We start from the raw sequence: 23,330 nt of genomic DNA, 5'->3' as shown, positions 1-23,330 counted from the left end.
AAGAATTATACTCCCCAATTTTCAAGCTACCAAATTGAAAGTAAGAAAAGGATATGAAACAATCGAGAGGAATTCAAAAAGTTGAAAAAACTGAGCCCCGCTTATTTCCCTCATCTCACTTGACCATCGTCCGCCGCCTGTACCCAAATCTTGAACTGAAGATGCGGAGAGAGGAAAGATAATCCTCGGCTAACTTCGTTATATAGTCATTTTTGTGTTGAAACAGATTCATATTAATCAGACCTTTAAATTTTTTAAACTAAGCATCATATTAATACTATACGAATCCCCTCATCATTATTAGTTTCTTTACTTATAATTTTGTTTTATATATGTACGTTATATATAGATAATTATGAAATAGGAGACTAAGTTATTTTATCAAGTGCCCTTGCTTTGTATTATAGTCGCGTCTGTCGACAAATTGCAGCTTTTGGGAGTACTAAAGAAAGAGAGAAGAAAAAGCAGATGAAGTTGTTAAAAAATGTTGTAACATGTTGGTGAGACGTAGACACAGCGGCGTGTCTCGCTTGACCAACACGATTGTCAAAGTATGGTCGGAGGAGAATACATTACAAGTCTGAATAATGTCTACTATATCAAATTTCAGTTATATTCGAGAAGCCAATATCCCGAAATCCGACTCCCCATTCCTGGATCTACCGCTCTACTTTACATACACGTATATCCAGACTTGTCGATGGGATGAAAAAAGGATTGTCATTAGTGGAATGTTACATTTTGGGTATGGTCGTTTTCTTTTCTTAGGAAATACAGGGAAGTGACAGAGAACCTGTGTCAGAAATAAAACGCTCGTCTCTTACCAGTTTCACATTCTGCGGTCATGAATTAAAAAAAAAAAAAGTTGCTTCCATACGGTCTTCTGTACATGTAGTCTGGGGGGTAGTTGCGATGAAATTTCTTTTGTGTAAATTGAAACTAATAATGCAGAATGACGTAGACTTTTGACCAGCTGAATGGTTTTTCAGTAGAAAGAAAAATTTTGTCTATTCTTAGGTGAACATATGGGGCAAAAGTTTACTCGCATTAAGTTCAGCTATTTATTTATTGTTATTATTATTATTATTATTTTTTTTTTTTTTTTTTTTTTACCGACATTTGAAAACACTGTTATGATCAATCCATATGAATGGACGGTCCTTGATTCGTGACACAAAAATACGGCAAGCTAGTATAAAATAAAATCGAATTTTCATAACGCGTCTGATACCCTCTTCTTTTTTCCCTTTGTTATATATACAAATATATAAATGTATATATATATATGTATGTCGAAGGATCTTTACGCAGACTGTGTAAAAGGGCGTAGGTGTATATAATACTACTATAATAATGTAATAGCAATAAAATTAAGTTTTGTGTATAATTTTTAAATTAGTCAAACTGTGAAAAGTAAGTCTGATTTGCTAAAGTCCCATTGCTTTCTTTATTTTTCTTCCTCATTTATTTACTTATTATAAATCTGATGATGTTTCATTATATTATTATTGTTTTTATGAATGTGGTTCCAAAAGTAACGTGCTACTAGTCAATTAAAATTATTCCATGTGTACATATTGCCAGAAGTATGCTTGAGCCTTAGACAAATATATTTGTCGGCCATTTACAGTTGTCATTTTCCCTTTTTTTTAGTTTTCTCATACTCTTAGTTGTTTTGTCACTTGAGCAAACGTTTGTACGATTTCCTACTGACGAAATTACGCCGATAATATGTACGCTTGCATTCGAACTGTTTTATTTTTATCTTGGAACACAGCATGTAGTTTCTTTTTTTTTTTAGTTTGTTTTTCTTTTCCATCGAATTCGGAGGTGACGGACTTTGAAATGCAGATATGTACATACATGAATTTGAATATTCAAAATTGTTATAAAATAATTTCTATCGTAATAATCAGGTAATCATGGAGTAGAAAATTTGAGAAACCAAAGGATTTGCGTGATGTCTGCAAATTTATCCATTGATAGAGCAAACTTGGATTCCAGGATTGCAGTTGAAACCGTTTGTTCCATAAATTATTGTTTCAGTGCGTTTGCATCGATGTAATAACTGCAAAGTAAGACGCAGATCACGTGATTGTCAGTGATAACCTGTTTGATTTTGCGATTGATAACTTTTCTTCGCTAAAATATTTCCGGTGAGTTTTAGTAGTTTGATACAGGAATGATGAGAAAATTTGAATGTTTAGTTTCGATCGAAACTTGATGATTCGTGACGAATGTATTAAAAAGTTTTGTAACGTATCTTATATAGAAAGTATGTAAAATACATGAAAATACACAAATATTCCCTCAAGATTTTAACGATAGAACACGACTAATTAGAATTGGAGAATATGATTAATTTCGTTTTTATTCATTTCTTTTCTTTTATTGATATCTAGAACATTGTCCTCTAGTGTAATGTCTATTTTGCAATTTTTATGTATAACCATACATGTTGCTAGCTACGAGATGGGGGAAATTGTACTAAGAGCAGATGTTAAAAATATCAGTTATACAGATTGTTCGTAATACGAATTATTCTCACAGTTAGTCTAAATTAGAGTCTAAATCAATCAAACATTAATATCAGTCGTCGTCACAACCACTAATTTTGATGCTTTACAAAATGTTTCATTTACATCGATATCCTATGAATCATATTATTTCAATGTATAGAAAAACTCAAAAAATTATAAATCCCCAGAGTTTTTCGAGGAAAAATTCTTTGATTTTATTTAGAGTACTTGGTCAGTTTATTAAATTCTATGCAATGATGAATTTGATCACCTTTGAAGCTTCATTTTATCTCTGATAATAATATAATTCGTACTCAGCACTGATCTAAACTGGATGTAATTAGAGAAATTAGTATCTGTACTTGAAAAGGCACATGTACTTTGTAAGAAGTGTGATTTTAACTTTTCAGTATAAATTTCATTTTTCGGCCAAGAAATATAAAAGTAATTACCTTTTCTTTGAATCCAAATGCAATCGAAAGAAGTTTGCCCGTCTTAATTCCGTGACATAGTAGGGGCCAGAAAATACTTTGTAAAATATAGTATGTATATTGGAACGAAACTTTCAGATAAAGTGAGTTAAATAATTTTTTTTTAAATTAATTTATTAAAAAAAAAAAAAAAACCAAATATTCATAGTAATAATAATAATCCTCTAAAATGACGAGTCTCGGTCGCAAGCGAGTACGTTATCCTTGTATACTAATTCTTATAAACTCGTACAATTACACTAGACCGTCACATTTTATAATAATCAAACCACACTTGCGGTAGTTCAGAATTAAAAGATTCGACGCAAATTTTCCATATTGATAACACTACCTACGAGTAGTTACTATAAATATTCACAATACTATTCATTTAAAACTATATTAATGATTGGTTACAAACTAAGGTACCTTACAGTAAAATGTACTCCAGTGTCTCAAAATCATCGCCACCACAAAGTGATAAAATCTCGACTGGAATGCTAAAATTACCTGAACGGGTAGAAAATCATTTTCGATCAAGTTCAACAACACGATCATACGATATACACTTGAAATCCACAAACACTCTTTTGCTAATGTAGTTTCATTTTCATTGCTTTCAATCCGATTCTTCCTCCGACGTGATTGTGTACGAGATAGGCTTCCGATTTCGGGCTGATTTTGGTTGTGCTGTTACCGTATCAGCTTCATTAGGATGAGCCATTCTCCTTTGCTTTTTACCCTAGTGAAAAAGACGTTTTGTTTTGATCAAATTAATTTTTGAAATTTTTCATCTTGCAACGGAAGTTTCAAATTTCGAAAAATAAATAGGATGCGCCACTGTTTTGTCAAAACTCGTCACTCACCTTAGTTGCGAATATTTCGTCGGATTCAGATTCCGAAGACGATTTAACTTTCTTGGCCCTTTTCGTTCCGCGAGCACCACCACCGTTTTCAGTCTTTTTCTTAGGCGGAGCTGTAATATATAATTGCATTGTTTTCGGCGATTGCTTTGTCAGAATTCTGTTCTTCTACTTTGCAATAAAAAAATTGTTATCATTTATTACCTTTCTTAGGTGGAGTGGCCTTGATGGGAGAATCATCACCTGATGATGTGATCTTGGCTGTTGTTGGCTTTGTTGGGCTATCGGCAATGAGAGAATTGAATACGTCGTCCAAATTGACTGTGAAACCAAACAGAGATAAGTACACATTACGTATCGGCTAGAAATGAAAGTACAATTTAGAGTTTAACATTTGAAAATACGAGTAGTTTACGGTTTCAATACCTTGTGGTTGTGGCTTTTTGGGGCTGACTGCTCTTGTGTCATCATCTGAGTCACTTTCAGCCTTCATAGGTTTCCCGAACGGTTTTGTTCTACAAAAACAAGCATCAATTTCGTATTTTCACAATAAAGATGTACATTCGGAATATACGAAAAAACTCTGCTAAGCATGTCAAAGCAATCCTAAGTGACTGACTTTCGTGATCCAATAACACATGCTTGCATAAAAAATGAACGTGTGTTCATCAGATTTTCACGTCCATACTCATTTTTTTTTACAGAGTTACGTTTACAAATGTATAAAAATACAGTAAAATATTTAATTGATATGTAATAATCAACGAAAGTCTGGAATGTGCATGTTCCCTATATTATACGAGGTACCCTCTCCCACATTACGTCGAATAAGCGGAATTCCACTGTCCAATGCGAAAAGATATTTCTTTTAATATTTGGAAAACATAAAACGCTACTTACTCTGGTTCAGAATCGTCGCTCAAATCAATGAACGGTTTATCAGCGTCTGAGTCATCGCTGTCCAGTGAATAATTTATTTTAGCTGTAGGTGACAGATTTCAGTTATGAGAATAAAGTACAGCAACATGAAATAAAAATGAAAGTATGGTAGAATTGTGTTAGAATGAACACGGCTTCATAAAACATGTAAAAGAAAAGTAAAAAATTAACGGCAAATATTAGACAAAGAATAGAGAAAATAGTATGTTACCTTTGGTTGTTCGGCGAGGTTCACGTACCCTTGGAGGTGGGGATATGCTGTCAAAATCTATATCTTCAACGTCACCTTCAGAATCTGAATCGTTTAGGTTTTTCTTGTCCTTTTTCTTATCAGACTTGTCCACTTTCTCTTTCTTAACTGGCTTGAAATTTAATGTGGATTGTTTGCCGCCTAGTGAAAAAATTTAACTCCAATGTCAACCAATTTAATTCCACCTTTGCCCCATTCTTGGCTTAATTTTTATTGGTCACTCACCTTTCTTAGCCATCACTTTCTTCTCTACTTTCTCAGGAGAGTTACCAACTCTATCATCTAGCGGTTTGGCATTAGATTCAACAAGTAGATCAAATTCATCCTTTTCTTCCTTGATTTCCTTCTTCACCTAAAGTTATTTGTTTATAATACACAATTTGAGATAACCAATTTCACGATCATCGAGAGTTTTACTCACCTTAAGCTTCTTTATTCCATCTTTTTTGTCCTTGGCTGCAGTAGTAGCTTTTTCGATCTTCTTCTTCAACTCTTCGTCTATAATTGGTTGAATTCTACGTGCATCTTCAGACTTGTATATTTTCTGGGGAGGTTTTTTCACACCTTGCTTTGACTTTTCTTCCTCCTTTCTCTCCTTTTCTTCAACCTAGACTCAAAACGTGGAGAAGATATTTAGATGTTGTACTCACCGAACGTAGTAAGACACTTTGGGACTTTGTTTTTCTGTCATGGGAGTTAATTAGGATTCTCAACTTTTAACTACTAATTTACCTTGTTAAGTTCGGCTAACAAATTATCAAGATCTTCTTTCCAGAGAGAAACTGGCGTGCGTGATTGTAATCTTTTGAGTTCAGCCAATTTATCGTCCCTTTGACGAAGAAGATCTTCCTTTTTTTCCTTCGTTAAATTCCACATAGTCATTCCTAATAGATAATCGAAATTCTCTTTTTCGGCAGGTTGGCCTTCCTCACTCTCCTCTGTGGCCGCATTCTGAGCCAATTCTTCCTGTAAGAAACATATTTTTTTGCCAATACTACACTCAGAAATCCAATCACTTCGTTAATAGAATTTCGAGGTTGGTATGAAAAAAAACATCGGCGTCGCAACATATAATGGTATTCAATTTTTTCCAAATTTTACAACTCACCAGAGCTTGCTCTCTATTTTGTCTCAACTTCCATGCTACTACTGGATCGGAGTCATAGCCTCGCCTAACCAGTTCGGCAATCATATCCTTTTTCTTTTTGTTCTCAACAACTAAATCGCCGTCACACTTCTCAAGAATAAATCTGGCTTGATTGCTAAGTTTTGCAGCTTCGACTTGGAGTATACCTTCCATGTAATTCTTACGCTTGTGATAAAATTCTAATCTGATTTTATAGAATTCTCTGAATATAGTTCCTACATGTTCAAATTTTCGCAGGCAGAGATTCTCATCAAACGCGCACTGAAATAATACCCACATTATTAGTTTCATTTGAATGATTCTCTGAAAGCAAAAAATCCAACATTTAATTCCACCTTTTAACATACCATAGATGTGGTAGACATAGTTGTTTGCAATTTGAAAGCTTTGTGAAGCCCGTCTCTTTCTAATTCGACCAGTTTATCTCTGTTCATAAATACGATAAATCGAACAGCCACATCACTGTTGTACTCTTTGTAATCTCTGAAAAAAAAAAAAAAAAAAATTAAATGAAGTTGAATCAGTGTTTTACTCGTAGTATAATTTAATAGCCGATTAGTAATTACGTAATCATAGGTGGAGATTTGTCAGAACCATGCAACATTGGCTCTAACACGGTTTCCTTATAAGTCTGTGTCCATGTGCCGATTGGAAGTTCTGTAATTTCAACTCTGTCGGGTCCGATTACAGAAATTTCTCCACTAATGACAAAACGGTAATCTCCGCAACTTTCTATCGTTCCTTTGAAATTTTTGTAGAACGGAAGCTATCAAATAAATAGTAGTTTCATTAAATTCATCACGGTATTTCAATTGGTAATGAATTTGACTGGCGCAAGGTTAACCACTCACCATAGGTTTGATTTCACCACCATCCATCATTCTGTAAAGATTATCAATGATTTCTCGCGGATTGTGGTTTGGAATTCTAGTCATCCACCCTGTGCCGATACCATCTGCCCCATTCACCAACACCATTGGTATGATAGGCATATAGTACACTGGCTCGATTTTGATATTATCATCGTACTCGTAAGTCAGAAGCGGATCATCGTTTTTGTTAAAAATCAATCTCGCTAATGGACTGTAAATGAAGAGCTCATGAAACTTTACACGTCAAAAGATAAACAGGTCGTTACTTTTTGATAACACAGTACCTAAGCATTGTGAAAATATAACGAGGACTAGCAGAGTCTTTTCCACCGATGAGCCTGGTACCAAACTGTCCAATGGGTTGAAGTAAGTTGATGTTGTTGCTACCGACGAAATTTTGGGCCAAATTAATAATAGTAGCCATGAGGGAAGCTTCACCGTGATGATATGCAGATTGCTCGGCAACTGAACCAGCCAGTTGTGCTACCTTAACTTCACGTTTATCATTACGTTTCAAACATGTGTATATGACCTTTCTCTGACCAGGTTTGAAGCCGTCAATTGAGCTCGGAATTGATCGTACATTATCGTAGTTACTAAATAGCACTAGCTCGACGTTTATGAAATCGGAGAACGAAATTGTACGAGTATTTTTTTCGTACAAATATTTTTCACCAAGACCAATTTCTTTTCGCCTTTTAGTCTCTTCCATATGATTAGTTAGCCAATCTTTTCTTTGCTCGATGCATTTTTTACTGAACGCCATTATTATGTTTTGGTCATCCTGCTCACCCTCGTATCTGAAGCGAATTCTGTGCCTAGCCATGTTGTCAAAGTACTCTTTTGCCTCTTTGGCAGTAGACGTACCCAAACCTGTGAAATGAAAGGCAATGCTTAGATTTGTGGATGAGAATAAGAAATACTTTTTTTGCGTGATTCTACTCAATTTTATGTTGTAAAAAAAAGGTAAAAAGTGAAAACCTTTGTAGTATTTGATCCTGTAGGTATGGAAATTTTCCGTGTCTTTTTTCCACTCTTCGAATTCGGGTAGAGAGAAAAATGAAAATACTTGGCTTCCCTTGGTTGCTTTTACGATTGGTGTTATGAACTCCTCGATGAAATCAATCCTGAGTAATGATGGCCAATTGTGGTGGATGAAGTTTATCAACAGTCCTTTTATATGTGATCCATCCTTATCAATAATACAACAATGTTTAGCAAGCTGAGAAACATAAGTTTTAATAGTAAATACTCAATTCGTATTAACCTGATCCTGATCTGTCATAATCATTAATTTTCCATAACGAAGAGTTTTCATATCGTCTCTAGTCTCATATTTTTTTTTATACTGAAGTCCGAGAATTTTTATCAAGTTATTAATCTCAGCATTTTCCAGAATTTGTTTGTGTGTCGCTTCTCGAACGTTCAGCAGTTTACCTAAAATAATAGATAAATTACATCTCTGTTCATACTCTATCTACGCTATTTCGCCATTCGTGAAATTTCGAAGACGAACCTCTTAGTGGAAAAATTCCGTATTTATCTCTCCCAACGCTCGATAGTCCAGACACAGCCATAGTCTTAGCTGAGTCTCCCTCAGTAAGAATTAGGGTGCAATCTAAAGATTTCACTGTCCCAGCATCATTAGCATCTTCCAACTTTGGGATACCTGAAACGCACAAGCATTTTTGTTGTCATCATTTCGTTCTAAGGTGATATAATTTTGACCGATCTGCAAAAAAGTACAAAGTGCATTTTACCCTGTAGTTTTCTTTGCTTTGTTTTAGGTCCTAGCTTCTGTAGCTGAGTGTCAGCCTTGAACTTGGCCCAAGATAATACAGCCTCTACGATACCAATCTTTGTGACCTGAAAAAAATGTCGAATGTTTAAAAACAGCAGTAGGTAGAAGTGAATTTATTCAAATGGCAAATTTTCGAATACCGTCAATTAACTAACCTGGTTAATGAATTTTTCACTTAGTACGCATTTAGAGCCAAAACTCTTGGCCTGCAGGGTCATATTCTCTTTAGTTTGTGAATCGAATGATGGGTTGTTTATGAGACAATTAACAAATACCCACAAATGGTTTTTTATTTGGAATGGTTTGATTGCTATTCCAGCCTTATTCTTTTTTTTCAGGGTATCCATGAGCTGTTTGACTACTGCATCTGTGACATGATCCACATGCCTACCGCCCTGTTAACAAAGGTTTGTTAGACGATTTGGAAGAATGTACAGAACATAATACAGTAATAATTTTATTTGCCTTTGTGGTCGCAATACTGTTGACAAATGACATTTGCTGAAATCCTTTATCGGATAACGTTATTGCAACTTCCCAACGTGGTCCGCAATTTTCGTATACAATCTTCAGAGCGTTACCAACGTCATCTTCCTTCCCTTTGATGTACAGGTCGACATAATCTTTGAAAGTCTTGACTGGTATTCTAGTTCCATTGAGAAAGACCTTGACACCTCTGGAAGATGCGGCAACGTCGTATGCTCTCCGCGTCATTAATGAAATTATGTCATTGTCTAATGCTTGCATTTTGAATTTAGATAGGTCTGGGGAAAATGTGACTTTTGTAAAGTCTTCACTGCCAAAAAAATCTTTGATCTTGGGCTCGCTGGCTTTGCCCATATTATTTCCCCACGTCTGTGAACACATCAAAATTTTTACAGGTAAAAGTTTGGATAAGGATTGGAATAAAAATTGTATAAGGGTCAAAACGATATTTTTTAATTCGGCTGAAAGAATGGATCACCTGTTTTAAAGATTTCTTATATTCTTTGGAGGCAGTTTCTACCGTAAAACGGTGACTGAATATGTTGCACAGTTTGGCGCCATACCCATTTCTACCTCCAGTAACTTTTTCCTCTTTGTCGTCATAGTTAGATGAGGTCAAGAGGTGACCAAATATCATTGTGGGTACATACATTTTTTCTTCCTTGTGAATTACTACTGGAATACCTTGTCCGTTGTTCCATACAGATATTGTGTTATTTTCCCTATAGCAAGAAGGTTGTTGGTAATATTTATGTATTAATCATTTACCCAAGATATAAATTGCAAGCAGTTATTGGACACTTACGCATCAATGTCAATTTTGATCATGTCCATCTTAGCGTCACGTTGTTTGTTGTCTGCAGCATTTACTAAAATTTCATCAAATATCTTATAGAGACCGGGAACGTAAGATATTTCTCTTTGAATCATCATTTCTTTTTCCTTGTCATAAACCCACATGGTTTCAGTGATTGGTTCTACAGAGCCGATGTACGTATCAGGACGCAACAATATGTGCTCTAGCTGTGATTTTTTTTGATAAATTCCTTCAATAGTCTTCTTCTTCGAAGCTGCATCTCCAGCACCATTTTCCACCGTTCCACTCATTTTTGTTAGATTTCTTTTCAGCAACCTAAAATAAATTGAAAGAGGAATTGGTACATAGACAGTTTTCCCTTGGTAAAAAATCTGTTGCAGTCAAAAAATTTAATGGAAGTAGTAATAGGAACATGATCAAATCTCATCACAGTAATCACTCAATGTCGAAAATACGTAATAGATTTGTGAATTGAAAAACGTCGGCAGCTGAATGATGATTACAGGTTGACCGAAATTTCAATTTTGAATGTACGCAAATAGGTAAAATTTCAATTTTCATACCCGAAAGACTTATTGAATATTAGGCGGGAAAATGTAGTCATCTAATTGGCCGAGAAGATGGCAGGACGCCAGTGTGAATCGCCTGACCTTTCGAAATTGCAGGGTATAGATATTACCTATAGTGTGCATTTTCGAGTTACTAATACCATAGAATGAAGAAATCAAACGGGGGAAAAAGAAGAGAACGAGTAAGAATCTTGTCACAGTCTCAGGGCAGATTCGTAAGAATCATTGACAGAGCTCACCTGCTACTTTTTTCTCGTCAAAAATAATAGTTCCGAACTAGATCTCCTGCAACGCGGAATCCTGAAAGTTCATAGAACGGTTTGGTTATTATAATACACTCGGATGACAGGAGAACAATGCGCTGGAAGCCGAAAAATCCCCTTTCCGGCTACTTGAAATTCGCGCTTAGTTTTTTACCTTATTAGTTACCGATAACACATTTTTATTCTCACAATATCGGACGACTGAATAATGGCGGTTTACAATATTTCAGCGGGCTACTCTTCCAAACGAATCGTAAACAACGAGGACCCGGTGGCTAAACACCCTCTACCTCGGCGTCGTTTTAACCTGTAACGGTTATGACGTTCCAGAAATCATCCGTTATTAAACAACGAAACTGCGCTTATCGAAATTGCGGAGATGTGTTCCGAAACTGATCACAGTTACCGGTTGTACCGTGATGTGCTAGCTGCAGAGATGAGTCTGTTTTATCGGCAGTAATTCCATATTGATACGGATATTCATTGACGTTGAGTATCTTGGTGTAAGTATTGTAACTAAAGGCCGAACGAACTCGAGGCGACCGATAGTCGCAATTGGTCAGGTATAATTGGTGGTTCAGTGATTTTGCTCGACTGTGAATGTGATTTAGTCAGATTTTCGGGATAATCATCGCCAGAGGATTAGAACTCGGGTGTATTTCGTGGATAGAAATTGTCAAAGGCAACGTCCGCACGCAGAGGTCATTACCAGACGTGTACGTTGTATAGTTTTCCTAATCGTGATGCTGTCAAAATTGATGAGGGGTGCATACTCTACGGAAGATACGTGCTGATATGGAGGTGGTCGAGAATCCCTGGATTTACAGGGCTATTTTACTTGGAAGGTTTCCCAAATATAATAAAATATCAATAAAAAAGGACGCCAATCGCACGCGATACGATTTGGGGAAAATATTCATAATAGTTTAACAACGCGATCAGCTGTTGGACGCGTACAACGACCCGTCGTATCGCCACCTCGATCACGTCATAGCCATTTAAAAAAGCTAACCTTTCATACTCCGTTTTACCGATTACATATTTTTCCAACCCCCGACATTCACGACAAATTAAATTCCGAAACATGGCTTCGACTTCCAATACATCGGCTCAGGTCCTTATAAATAAAGGAAAACGCGGTGCTGCAGCTTACATTCATGCCGAATGCAGCAATCGGACAAATAGTAACATCGCATCTTCCGGTTCTCCGACTCACCTCAATGAACTTCTCGACATTCTTCTCATACCGAGCAAGGCTATCGACGACTGGGAAACAATTGATTGGTGCAAATGGTTGATGGCTGGCGGTAGAACACCTGATGAATTTACGAACACCGGTGAGTAATTGTATATGCAGAGATGAGCTTTGAACTTAATTTGACTTTTGCATCGATTAGCCACTTGATCTTATATGTTTAAAATTTTTGTTACTGCTGATTAATATTTGAACTTCATTATCATCCTTAGTGAGAATTTATGACAACGCGACAACTTGTGGACTCGTCTGGACTCCTAACTTTGTTGCCTATCGTTGTCGCACCTGCGGTATTTCCCCGTGTATGTCTTTGTGCACGGAGTGCTTCAAGAAAGGTAATCATCACCGTCATGACTTCAATATGTTTCTCAGCCAAGCGGGAGGAGCCTGCGATTGCGGTGACACATCAGTCATGAAAGAAACAGGGTAAGTTTCTCAATTTCATTATTCTCTTGAGACGTCAAAATATAAAATAATTGTGACGAGTTAATACTTACTGTGATAAACTTGACTAAGGTGATGAACTGTTGATATTTCAGATTTTGTGATAAGCATGGGCCAAAAGCTGCGGTCAATAAAGTAGCTGCACCATCGGATCTAATGTGTGTCGCTGAAGCAATAATGCCTAGAATTATTCTACGTCTTATACAATACCTGCGAGACAATTGGTATGTCACTTTGTATGTTTGTAAAACGATATATTTGACGAACTGAAACTGCTGTTAGGGATCCTTTCTGGCTATAGTCATCCTAGAACACTTTACTCCAGTTTTGATTGCCTGATTATACTTCACCGAGGTTTTACTCTATATTTTCAGCAAAGTGAAGGCTCCTGATGATTATAGACTAGCTATACAAGACGCAGATGCTTATCTCACAATGCTGCTAGATCTGAACAATATGGGAGCGTTGATGCGTCATGTTATAACATCTGCGCTAACAAATCCTCAAAAATATCGCAATCTTATGGATGCTGCAGCTGCCCCCAGCAGTTCTGGTCAGTCAGAGTATCACAATTACTGCCACAATAGTAACGAGATCTATCAAGATGCTGTCAAGTCATTGCCAAATCCTGAACCACCTGATGAATACAAAGGTAAATAAATTTATTTTGAGATTGGAGGCGAGGCAGGAAACTTATCAAGTTATACGATGATGTCTTATTGCTGTAAATTTCAGAATGCGCATCGCTTCAAGAACATTTGAAGCATTCGACGTTTTTGGAAGAATTAGTTTTTTGGACAGTAGCTTATGAATTTCCCCAGAAACTAGTCTGCCTCTTGCTAAACATGCTTCCCGATCCCGATTATAAAGAAGCTCTGACTCGAGCTTTTGTTCTACACTACAGCCGAATTTCTATGATGTTGGAGCGTTCTCAAGATCCTGATACTCTGAGCAATCGAGTCGTACACATCAGTGTACAGGTAATCTTGCACCACCATTTGATACCGACCATATTCAATGGTCTAGATTTATTTTGGTTCGTTTTAAGATTGAACATATATCATTCATTGTCATACAAATTTATCCATTTTTTATTTCAGCTGTTTAGTAACGAGAAATTAGCTCTGCGCATGGTAGACCAACTGAAGTTGTTACATGTCATGGTGATCAGTCTCAAATACATGATGAGCAAAATCCTCATTCAGAACACGTTGCACGGTAATATTTATTTCCATTAAGTATTCCATAACAGTGTGAGAAACCAGTTTCTGGATAGTTATCACTTGATCAACACTCACTTCATTCTTATTATAATTATAAACAGGATTTTAAATGTATTAAAAATTACAGATCCAGACAAAAATTTTCACTACGTAGTAGACTGCGGACGCCAAGTGATGAAGGAGCACTGCTACTGGCCACTTGTGTCAGATTTGAACAATGTCCTCTCACATAAGCCAGTCGCTGTGCGATTTATGAGCGACGATAGTCTCCTTGAGATGTGGTTTGACTTTCTCTCTATGTTTCAAGGTATATTAATCAATGGATACAATTTTCATTGAATATTCATTGGCCTTCGTTTTCCTGATCAAAGATCTATCAAATTATTTCCAACTTGTCCACGGTCATAGTTGGACTTATTGTTAGGATTTTTGATATTCACATATTGTATTTATGTTTAGGCATGAATGTAAACCAAAGGGAGATGAACGACCACGTAGAATTTGAGCCAAATACTTACTATGCTGCGTTCAGCGCAGAGTTAGAAGCAAGTGCTTACCCAATGTGGGCACTTGTATCTCACCTAAGAGGTCCAGAGAACCTGGTGCTGAGTCGCAGAGTACTTACAGTATGTTTGACAGCTTTACAAGACTGGTTAGACGCCATAAATTACACCCATCCAAACGTGGTGAGTCAGTTATCACTGTAAAGTAACCAATGATGAGCCTGTTTGTTCAGAGATATTTTTAACGAATAGTTCTAAGTCGTTTTATTGTCAAATTAAGTGGAATATAATTTTAATGAACTTCTTTTCGTTTCCAGAGTGACAGTCTGCAGGTGTCGTTTCATCTGCCTCTCCATAGATATTTCGCAGTATTTATGTGCCAAGCTGTCCAGCAACAGGGAGCTGTTCTTCACGATTTACTACCACCCACCGACATGTTGCACCTCATCATGATGCATCCACTGCGAGTTCAGGTGAGTCTTGACATTTTTTCTTTTTTACCCACCCTCTTAGGGAATTATTTTATAACTGAAAGTTAGTTTGCTTGAGAAATTATGAAATTACCTTTACGGGAGCTGAAAAATTGCGTCAAACTTTAACTCAGTGGTTACACAACAGCAGGAAGGTTTTTTAGAAATCTGTGAAAAAGCACTGACTGGACATTTTGCTTTTTCGTCATTTATTCAAATTAATGTGATTTTACAAAGTACACACGAGTAAAGTAGATTATAATAGATATGTTTTTACATGATGCAAAAGAGTATATTTATTCTCCTCAGCTTAAGTTGAGGTACATTAATCACAGGCAACTTTTGAGTTGTGACTAAATGTGTGATAATAGTTCTTTACGTAATTATATTCTAATCCCTTATAATTATAGTTATACACACACATAGAATGAAAATCCTATACTTTATAAAAATGAATGATAGTTTGATTTTACGCTAGCGTTTTCGAGATTCGTTTGTTTTTCTGCTCGAATGTACAAAACTTTACTGCTGTATTCGATCTCAATTAAATTGAGGTCTTGTTATCACATTTTTACGCCTATTATTGATTAGTGGGGTGCCATCTGATCTCTCGCTGTGCAAGTGAGGTGCGAAGTTGTATGTTATAAGTTTCGGAGCAATGTATCCACCAAATTCTGGTCTTCCCTTATGGTAAATTCCAGCTCCTGCAATAGGGACCCGCGGGTATGGCGCAACAGGTTGCGTATCAATAAATGGTACTATGCTTTGCCCGGCATCTTTATCCAAATCCGACAGACCGAACATCATGTATTGATTATGTTTTGAGTCTGGTATCGATTGTGCTTGAGATCGTGTTGATTTATCTGGTCTATTCAATGCCAGAAGTGTTCTGAAAACAAAGACGTTTCATCGTCAATTTTGAAATTCGTAAAAGACAAAAGTTGTTTATGATACAAAAATACAGAATTCATACCTTGGATTTTCCAATGCTGCATCGGTATTGTCGTTTCCATGCCATACGCTCTGTGTATCCGGGTGTAGCAGGGTTCCAGTTGTGAAATTAAACGGAGTTGTCATTATTTCCAGGTTCACATGAGCACCTAGCTTCCTGAACTTCACACCTGGTTTTTTTTCATTTGCCACCGAGAAAAATCAAAACACTCGATAAGAATAAATTGATGAAAAATTGCGAGTCTTCAAACAGTATCGATAAAACTCTAAAGTTTGGAAAATCCAACTTTGCTTTTATGTCTTGTATGACATTTCAATCGTCTCTTATTCGCTATTCCCATTTAATCTGATAGAACATACCTGTCATCAGATGGCCTGGAGGAGCCTTAAGGTCATCTAGATCTATAGCTCTCTGGTGCCAAGATAATGTCAGGAAATCTGTTCCCTCATTTACTCCATTATCGTAAATAGAAAATTTCTCAACAGGCTTCCATTCCGTGACATTGCCAATTGTTCCGCTTTCCAATAACTGGCCCTGCTCAATTTGGAGGTGAATCATTCCGTTGACCTTCACGAATTTAATTCCGGTGATTACTCTGTTTTTTGACAAAAGAAACAAAAAAAGAAAAAATTAAAATAATAAACTTAATTTTAGAATTGGATTGGACTCTTTACAAATCTTTGCTGCAGCTCCAGGAAGAAATTTTTTGAATATTTACTTATTCGAGTCGACGTCAGCAACGACTTTGCGCAAGTTGAAAAATCGGTCTGAATCTCTGTCCTGTTCATCGCAAGAACATATGCAGTAACTGCAATGCCAAAACAGCCATCTCCACCAGCTATCCACCTTGGTTGTACCTTGAGAACACGTTCCTTTCTCTCCCAATACACGACCGTTTTCATATTCTATATATTCGTATCTTCGATTGCTATTTTTTCCCTACAAAGTCGAACATTTGATTAGTGGGACAAATTAGTAATCTGTATTCACAGTCAAGTATCATTTCAACGAAAATAGCTTTTTCTCTCTTTGTCTGTGTCCAATTGTGTAGTTTGTATAGAAAAACTGACCGCTGGACATATCCACATGTCGGAATCGACGTATTGGCAATTGTATACTGCTCCGTTGCATTTCCGCTGTTTCTTGCAATATGCGTCTTTTGGGTTGCAATTTACTTCGGCGTAACTGTAGTATGCGCAGTTTTGACCACATGTATTCTTGTCATTCAAGTCAAGTTCATTCACAATATAGGACTGCAGAAACCAATTTAACTCAGTGCTCGTTTCTGGTCCTATGAAAAATACGTCAATCATTTTCGTGTCACGAATTCTTCAATTTAATAATAAAAAATACGCTTGTATTGTCTTTTCACCTCTTGGATATTGGGGATCACATTTCCACAGGTCTGGAGATGCAAATGTCATCGCCGTCTGTACAGCCCGTGAGGTTTCTGCCATACGGGCTTCGTACCTCGTTTTCGTTTGCTGTATCTCTTCGCTAAAATTACCTGAAAGCAGGGTCATGGTTATTCGACGTTCCACAATCTCCTAATCTTTTTTTTACAAGGAAAAGCATTCCTCAGTACCATTTTTATAAAGCTTTAGCAACAGCCATGAAAACTGCATCATCGTGTATCCTTTGAGCTCTGTAACTGCAATACTGTTGTACAAATTGTAGAGCAACTGTTGCGGCGATTGATAGTTATTACAAATCGTTCTCTCTCCCTCCTGTAACAAAAGTTCAAAGTTAATATTCATCCTTCAATTATGGAGACTTATTTCTCCTGATATCCAACATGGCAGAATCAATACGTGAATTTCAATTTTTTTAATCAAATATTCATTCACCAAATTTGTTTTCATATATTCATTATAACTTTACAAATACTAGGGCTTGATCATCTTGTTTGTGTGTGAGCTATTCCTAGTGTTTCGCTGTACCTGATAGGCCGACGCGTAAAGTTTTTCATCAACAATTAAATCAAAGATTTCATAGAGCGCAGTCAATATGGAAACATTTGCATCGAATAGTATCGTCTTTGAGAAGTCTTTCCATGTTTCTTCATCGACTGGTGAATGACTTTCAATCGAGGTCTGCTGAAGTCGTCTGAACGTTGTGTACAGTCCGTTGATATTCCGTAGTATGTTCTCAGCCTTTGCCCAGACGTGTAACGACTGGAGGGGTTCTAAGTGTTTCTCTCTGGTGTTTGGAAACTCATCATCCACCAAACTCCCAAACTTTGCGTAAGCTTCAATTATCATAGTCACGGCTTTCTTCCGCGTTTCCGAGTTGTACATGGTTGACGATATGTTGAGCCTTTGCACTAAATCGGACTCTACTTTCATCAAGTCATGCCTTACGACATCGACCTCGGATAGTTGTATTCCATTTTTAATGGCAATGACAGCTGAGGTCAGCGACAATAAAAAAACGATCTTGAAGTAGCCGTCCATCTTAGCAATCGTTAGAATCATTCAAACTGCATCACTGGTCGTTCATCGAGATTTGTTCCCCCTTTATTAACCGTGCACTGTTGTAAAAACGAACAATGTTGGCAAAGGAAATGTTTATTAAATTCAGTCTGTGGTGATAGTTCTATGGAGTTATTTATTTTATATTTCTTTTCCAGAATCTTCTAGTCTCTCTTGGCTGAAATGATTCACTTTATGTAGCCATGTTTCATGTGCCCTAGCGTGTCGTTGTTTATCTATTCTTTCTGGCCTCTGTGATTAGAATTACATCATCGTTATGGAATGATACAGTTAGTTATATAAAAATTGTTGGGAGGTCGATTCAGTTTGGAAAAATTCTAAGATCATTGTTAAATTTATTTATTTTCATAATACAACATCAGTGAAAATAAGTAAATGATATTTTGTTTCAATGATAGTGTTTTGCTGAAAATGCTATCTCAAAATTAATTTTAGAATTTGGAATGGTTTTTCGGTAGACAAATAGTTTCTTTTTTTTTCTCTCTCAAGATTGCGGTCATCGTTTGAGAATGTGAGAAACGTTAATAAAGACTGACGTATTATTGCACGCAACTTCAACATTACATTCGCGTGTAATTTCTAAAGCGGCAATTAACGGTCGCGCTTGTTTAATTCTAATTTAGTTTATAGACAAGGCGTAGGTGCGTATGTCATATGCTGTTTTTTCATATGTTCCCCCCGTCTTAAATGACCATTTATTTTATCCTAACATCTGCAGCCGTGTGTACCCCCCCCCCCCCCCCCCCAACACTTTTTATCCACCGTATAACGAGATATCACCTAACAAGTATGTGCCTTATTAGTATGATGCTAAATGCGTGCACACTTTAAGGGGATGCGATTAGTCGATTTCGACGTTGTCATATATATCTCTAAATATCGAAGTCCACGCATTTCAAACGGGAAAAAGGGTTCAACAGTCCCATTCTATACACAATTCTGAACAAAAACATTCCAATGCATTTTTATTTGATGCAGTAATGAAGAAGTGGCACATATTCTAAGAAATCGCTTGAGTAAGTTCGTTAAATTCGTGCAATTTCTTTATTTCTGCGTCAAATGATAATGCATTGGAGTGTTTGTCTTTGAAATTGTGTATAGAATAGGACTGTTGAACCGTTCTTCACGATTGAGATACTACGACTTCGGTATTTGGAGATGTATACGTTAACGTCGAAATCGACCTGTATATCCACTTAAAGCCTTGACTACAAAGAGAAGCAGAAGCGCAACATCGCGATTTTTAGCCGAATCAATTTAGAGCTCAATTTATTATCCCCCTCGACTGCAGTGACGAATACAATTTACGTTATATGGCGCGTTAGCTGACCGACATAATATCTTAGGTTGAATTTTCAATACCGCTGCACATAATGTTCGACAACAGGGAGTCAGAAACGTTAAACGCCGCTTGTTTGTCGCGTTTGTCTATACTTCTCTTCCGTCGGCGGAAATTATTGTAATTAAATGATTTCAGATTGTATAAAATTTATTTCTTATTCTTGTACTCTTGTTCGCTTGCGAGAACCTCAATTGTCGAAGGTGGTTGTGACGTTTGAAAAATTATATACCGAACTTTGCGTAACCGAGAAAACTCGAGTTCTTCGCAATCGTGCGAACATGCGGAACATATTATATGGCGTTGACATAGATGTTACCGTAATTTACTTGAAAATAACAATTCAGTTTGAAAAACTGGCACAATTTTCCGGTATTTTATCGATATAACTAAATTTATCGTGATTCGTACACAGCAACATGATTCACGTCTATGTATTATGTTGAGTCAACAGTTCTGAGAACGAAAGTTTCCTTAGTCTTCTCGCTGTCAAAGTATTTACGGTAGAAAGTAGAAGAAAAGAAAAAAAAAAATCTTTCACGAATGTAGACTAATTTCAAGTTACAGACAGTTCGAAATTTCTCGATCAGCATAGTTTTGCCTTAAATAACCGCTAGTCTCTAAATTATCTAGATAATTGCGCTGCTAGCAGGGGGGGGGGGGGGAGGGGGGGATTCGAAAAGACAATGGCAAATCGGTGCACAACTTGGAATACCCTGTTTACTTGCGTGTCCGGTGTACGGAATGATGGGAGAAGATAACGATTATGAACCTATCACGTGGCAAATGCGCAATTCAGACAACGAAACAGAAGAACTCAGGTCGGGACACACTGATAAACGAAGTATTAAAAAAAATATTCCGACACTTGGATCGTGTGACACTTTTGTTTCCTGAGTAGGTAGAGACGGGTGTACGTATGTATCGTTTTACAGCGCGTCAGACGTGTTCGATCCACACTACGTCCCAGCTGTACTGAATATTCTTAGTCGACGACAGTTTGGTTTGAGGTAGGGGAACATTTGAGTCCGCTTTAGCATGAGCAGTGTACCGTCTCTCTCACACCCCAATGAATCTGTGGGAATGTCGCGTATACCTACGTACGTTCTCTCGTTTTTCATTTCTCTCTCTTTCTCCTCTCTCTCTCCTCCCCCCTCCTCCCATCACAAACACTATATTCATACGTCATGAGTAGGACGTTTGGAACGTTGCGACGCGCATGCTCGGTTCAACTGTTACCTACAATTAGTCGGTGTTCCGTTTGAAAATTATCTATTCACTTTTCAATCCACTATGGTGTAGAAGTGAAACGAGCTCACGCGATATCCTTCGTCGTGTGTTAACCTTCGAAGAATAAAATAACGCGGTTGAAATGCGTCAGCAACGCAACATTATTCACTATGCTGTGAGATACTTTCAACTTTGTTACTGGACGCAGGCAAACAACGAAGGATGATGAATATTCGTTCTCGAGAATGCGTGGGTTTTTCCGTAAAACCTTACTGTCGTGTCATTATTTGACAAGTTCTAAATCCTGGAAACACCGAATTAACTCCATGCACTTACCTCCATATTATTAACAAGAAGCTCGAGCAGATTTTCGTTTGCAAATCCGTTCTTATCCGGCACTATTAAAGTGTGAATTCTTTCAAGTATGTCTAAAATCCCGTCGTCAGGTGCGACGCACCATTCGACAAAGTTTTCCAACGTGAATCTTTCGAATTTATCTTGTGCACTTGCAAAACGTTTGAATTTATGGTAATTCAATGACGTGCGAGATATCAAGGCGTTCAATTCATAAAGATGATTCGTCAGTTGGGTCTGTTGGTGTATCTGACGAATAATATTTTCGAAAGTTACCGAAGCACGCATTTTCGAACTTTCCTCAAAATTTTCTAGCCTTTGGTACAGCTGGGTAATTTTCTTCATTATTCGTTTCTCACTTTTTTTTGTAAATAAATCATGATCAATGAAGTCTTCCCCAATATTTTCGCCGAATAACTCTACCAAGTCGACCACTTCATTCGCTACGACTTTTCCGAATTGGAGAACACTCGAAACAGATGCTAAGGTGACCGGCGTTGATCCCACGTTGGCACAGTGAAGGAATACGTTGATGGCAAAAAATACAGCTACGGCTAGCACCGCGTTACACTTTTTTGAAATTGATCCCATCATCGCAAAGCTTAGCAGACTTGCGACTTGAACTGACGCGGCGCGGCCGGCTCTCACAATGAAACGAGTCAGTTTAGGCCGTTAACTCGATGCACGTCAGCGCTGAATCGTCTCTCTGTTTCCACACTTCCCCGACCAACGGTGGTAGGCCGTGTTCCGTTCACTGCGTCCAGTTCAGGACGAATTTACCGAACTCCTTTGGCCGTATACGCCCGAGTTGCAGCGTCAGCTCTTCGAAATATCGTGCGAATTTATTGGGGTAGGGGTTGCTGTCGCTTCCGAGCTATTTACGAATTGCCAACCACAGGTTTACGTATCTGAATCGCAATTTCCACTTTGAGGTGCAAAAACTCACGATCAAATTTTTACGATCTTCACCCTATACAGGGAAAATCTGTTGAGGGTGGTATCCTATTCCACCCTCTATTTTTTTTTTCTCTCTACAGGCTTGGTAAAATTTTAGCTAATTTTAACTCTTTATAAACCTGAAACCACCGTTTTTCCGTGTTTTCTCTTTGTTCGCTTGCTTCTTGTTGTTGTATTCTGTTGAAAAAAGTTCATACTGATAACAGCGTTTCTCAATTTATCGTCGCTTATCCTCGTGCATCATCGTTTCTCAAATCGCAGACAGTTGTGAAATAAAAAAACAAAGATGTTATCCCCCTTTTTCTCGTGAGACACTGGTACTTTGGACCAGTAGATATATCACTTATTCAATGAACAAAGTCTCGGTATAAGGTTGGTACATCATCAAGTCTCGAGAAAATCTGAGGCTTATCGTAATTTAATAAAATTAAACCATTTCTCTATGAATTCCCTGAAAGTATTATACAATTTCCGGTTAATGTTGTAGTGAGTGTGAATTATAACTCACCTTCATATTGCTGACGAGAAGATCAAGAAGGTTTTGAGTACCGAACGCGTGTTTATCTGGTACAATAAGAGCGTGAATTCTTTCGAGAATTGTCGACATCCCGTCACCATGCGAGACGCACCATTCGGCAAATTCTGCCAGGGTGTATCGTTCGTATTTTTCTGATGAATTGGCGTAAAGTTTGAATTTATCGTACTGCAATGATGTACGAGCTATCTCGGAATTCAATTCGCTGAGATAATACGTTATCTGATATTGGCGGTGAAGTTGTTGAGCAAGATCGTCCATCATCACCGCAAAACGGATCCCTGAATTTACTTCGAAATCCTCCAGTCTCCGGTACAGTTTGCTGATTTTTTTCATTATTTGTTTCTCGCTCCATGATGTAAACAGCGCACTTCCGACATGATCGTCATCACCGATGTCGGGGAACAACTCCATAGTTTCAAACATGTCGCTTATTAATTCTTTCCCGAATCGCAGCACATTCGAAATGGGACCCACCGCGTCCAACGGCGTAACCGATGTTTCACATTGGAAAAATAGATTAACGAAAAACACCAACAAAGTGAACTCTGCTTTTCGATTCGTTATGATCAACCACATC

The 23,330-nt window shown here is 37.3% G+C and overlaps 3 protein-coding genes and 1 long non-coding RNA gene across 12 annotated transcripts in view; 2 read left to right on the top strand and 2 right to left on the bottom strand.

Annotated features, from left to right (window-relative positions):
• Positions 1-1,245: 1,245 nt before the first annotated feature.
• LOC124410405 (DNA topoisomerase 2) lies at positions 1,246-11,306 on the bottom strand. Of its 4 annotated transcripts, none has more exons than XM_046888739.1 (25): positions 11,151-11,306; positions 10,973-11,033; positions 10,728-10,843; positions 10,153-10,479; positions 9,826-10,069; positions 9,327-9,716; positions 9,017-9,256; positions 8,821-8,926; positions 8,577-8,729; positions 8,328-8,497; positions 8,042-8,252; positions 7,345-7,933; positions 7,040-7,271; positions 6,755-6,954; positions 6,536-6,671; positions 6,150-6,449; positions 5,774-6,007; positions 5,463-5,648; positions 5,267-5,393; positions 5,003-5,182; positions 4,753-4,834; positions 4,279-4,367; positions 4,057-4,173; positions 3,856-3,965; positions 1,246-3,731 (listed from the first exon to the last, which is right to left on the bottom strand). In XM_046888739.1, exons 3-25 carry the CDS (start codon positions 10,766-10,768, stop codon positions 3,609-3,611), a joined length of 4,587 nt encoding a protein of 1,528 aa, XP_046744695.1. In that variant the 5' UTR covers positions 10,769-10,843; positions 10,973-11,033; positions 11,151-11,306; the 3' UTR covers positions 1,246-3,608. The 4 variants fall into 4 exon arrangements, with proteins under 4 accessions (XP_046744695.1, XP_046744696.1, XP_046744697.1 ...); XM_046888740.1 differs by having other exon boundaries at positions 10,728-10,814; XM_046888741.1 differs by having other exon boundaries at positions 11,186-11,305.
• Positions 8,823-9,321, top strand: LOC124410423. Its single transcript, XR_006929600.1, has 2 exons — positions 8,823-8,962; positions 9,200-9,321. It is a non-coding gene; the product is annotated as an uncharacterized LOC124410423 (long non-coding RNA).
• Positions 11,307-11,530: 224 nt separating the features above from the next.
• The window catches only part of LOC124410404 (E3 ubiquitin-protein ligase Ubr3), a 33,434-nt gene continuing 21,634 nt past the window's right edge, over positions 11,531-23,330 (top strand). For both annotated transcript variants that reach the window (XM_046888738.1, XM_046888737.1), the window contains exons 1-9: positions 11,531-12,333; positions 12,464-12,677; positions 12,791-12,919; positions 13,070-13,347; positions 13,431-13,675; positions 13,796-13,913; positions 14,046-14,225; positions 14,378-14,604; positions 14,739-14,894. In XM_046888738.1, the coding sequence (XP_046744694.1) occupies positions 12,081-12,333; positions 12,464-12,677; positions 12,791-12,919; positions 13,070-13,347; positions 13,431-13,675; positions 13,796-13,913; positions 14,046-14,225; positions 14,378-14,604; positions 14,739-14,894 (1,800 nt within the window). In that variant the 5' untranslated portion in view covers positions 11,531-12,080. The remainder of the gene's footprint in view (positions 12,334-12,463; positions 12,678-12,790; positions 12,920-13,069; positions 13,348-13,430; positions 13,676-13,795; positions 13,914-14,045; positions 14,226-14,377; positions 14,605-14,738; positions 14,895-23,330) is intronic.
• Positions 15,081-21,867, bottom strand: LOC124410410. 5 transcript variants are annotated; one of them, XM_046888760.1, is made up of 9 exons: positions 20,442-20,684; positions 17,784-18,366; positions 17,429-17,570; positions 17,216-17,350; positions 16,914-17,134; positions 16,562-16,782; positions 16,203-16,438; positions 15,865-16,012; positions 15,081-15,780 (listed from the first exon to the last, which is right to left on the bottom strand). In XM_046888760.1, the coding sequence occupies exons 2-9, from the start codon at positions 18,315-18,317 to the stop codon at positions 15,432-15,434; spliced, it is 1,986 nt and encodes a 661-aa protein (XP_046744716.1). In that variant the 5' UTR covers positions 18,318-18,366; positions 20,442-20,684; the 3' UTR covers positions 15,081-15,431. The 5 variants fall into 5 exon arrangements, with proteins under 5 accessions (XP_046744716.1, XP_046744715.1, XP_046744712.1 ...); XM_046888759.1 differs by having other exon boundaries at positions 17,784-18,492; positions 20,447-20,683; XM_046888756.1 differs by lacking the exons at positions 17,784-18,366; positions 20,442-20,684 and adding an exon at positions 21,241-21,867.

This window comes from Diprion similis, chromosome 9, assembly GCF_021155765.1.
Source record: "Diprion similis isolate iyDipSimi1 chromosome 9, iyDipSimi1.1, whole genome shotgun sequence".
In the NCBI taxonomy this organism is placed as follows: Eukaryota; Metazoa; Arthropoda; class Insecta; order Hymenoptera; family Diprionidae; genus Diprion; species Diprion similis.
This window is presented reverse-complemented; position numbering and strand designations above follow the sequence as displayed.

What these genes read in the sequence shown, in the direction of transcription:
- LOC124410405 (XM_046888739.1), bottom strand. Translation starts at nt 10,768, where the DNA reads ATGACTACATTTTCCCGCCTAATATTCAATAAGTCTTTCGG. An exon ending in ATCAAAATTGACATTGATGC is followed by an intron (nt 10,070 to 10,152) that starts GTAAGTGTCCAA and finishes TTCTTGCTATAG; the next exon opens with GGAAAATAACACAATATCTG. An exon ending in CAAAAAGCCACAACCACAAG is followed by an intron (nt 4,174 to 4,278) that starts GTATTGAAACCG and finishes TTGGTTTCACAG; the next exon opens with TCAATTTGGACGACGTATTC.
- LOC124410410 (XM_046888756.1), bottom strand. Translation starts at nt 21,852, where the DNA reads ATGATGGGATCAATTTCAAAAAAGTGTAACGCGGTGCTAGCCGTAGCT. An exon ending in TCCAGGCCATCTGATGACAG is followed by an intron (nt 16,013 to 16,202) that starts GTATGTTCTATC and finishes AAAAAAAACCAG; the next exon opens with GTGTGAAGTTCAGGAAGCTA. An exon ending in GCAGCATTGGAAAATCCAAG is followed by an intron (nt 15,781 to 15,864) that starts GTATGAATTCTG and finishes CTTTGTTTTCAG; the next exon opens with AACACTTCTGGCATTGAATA.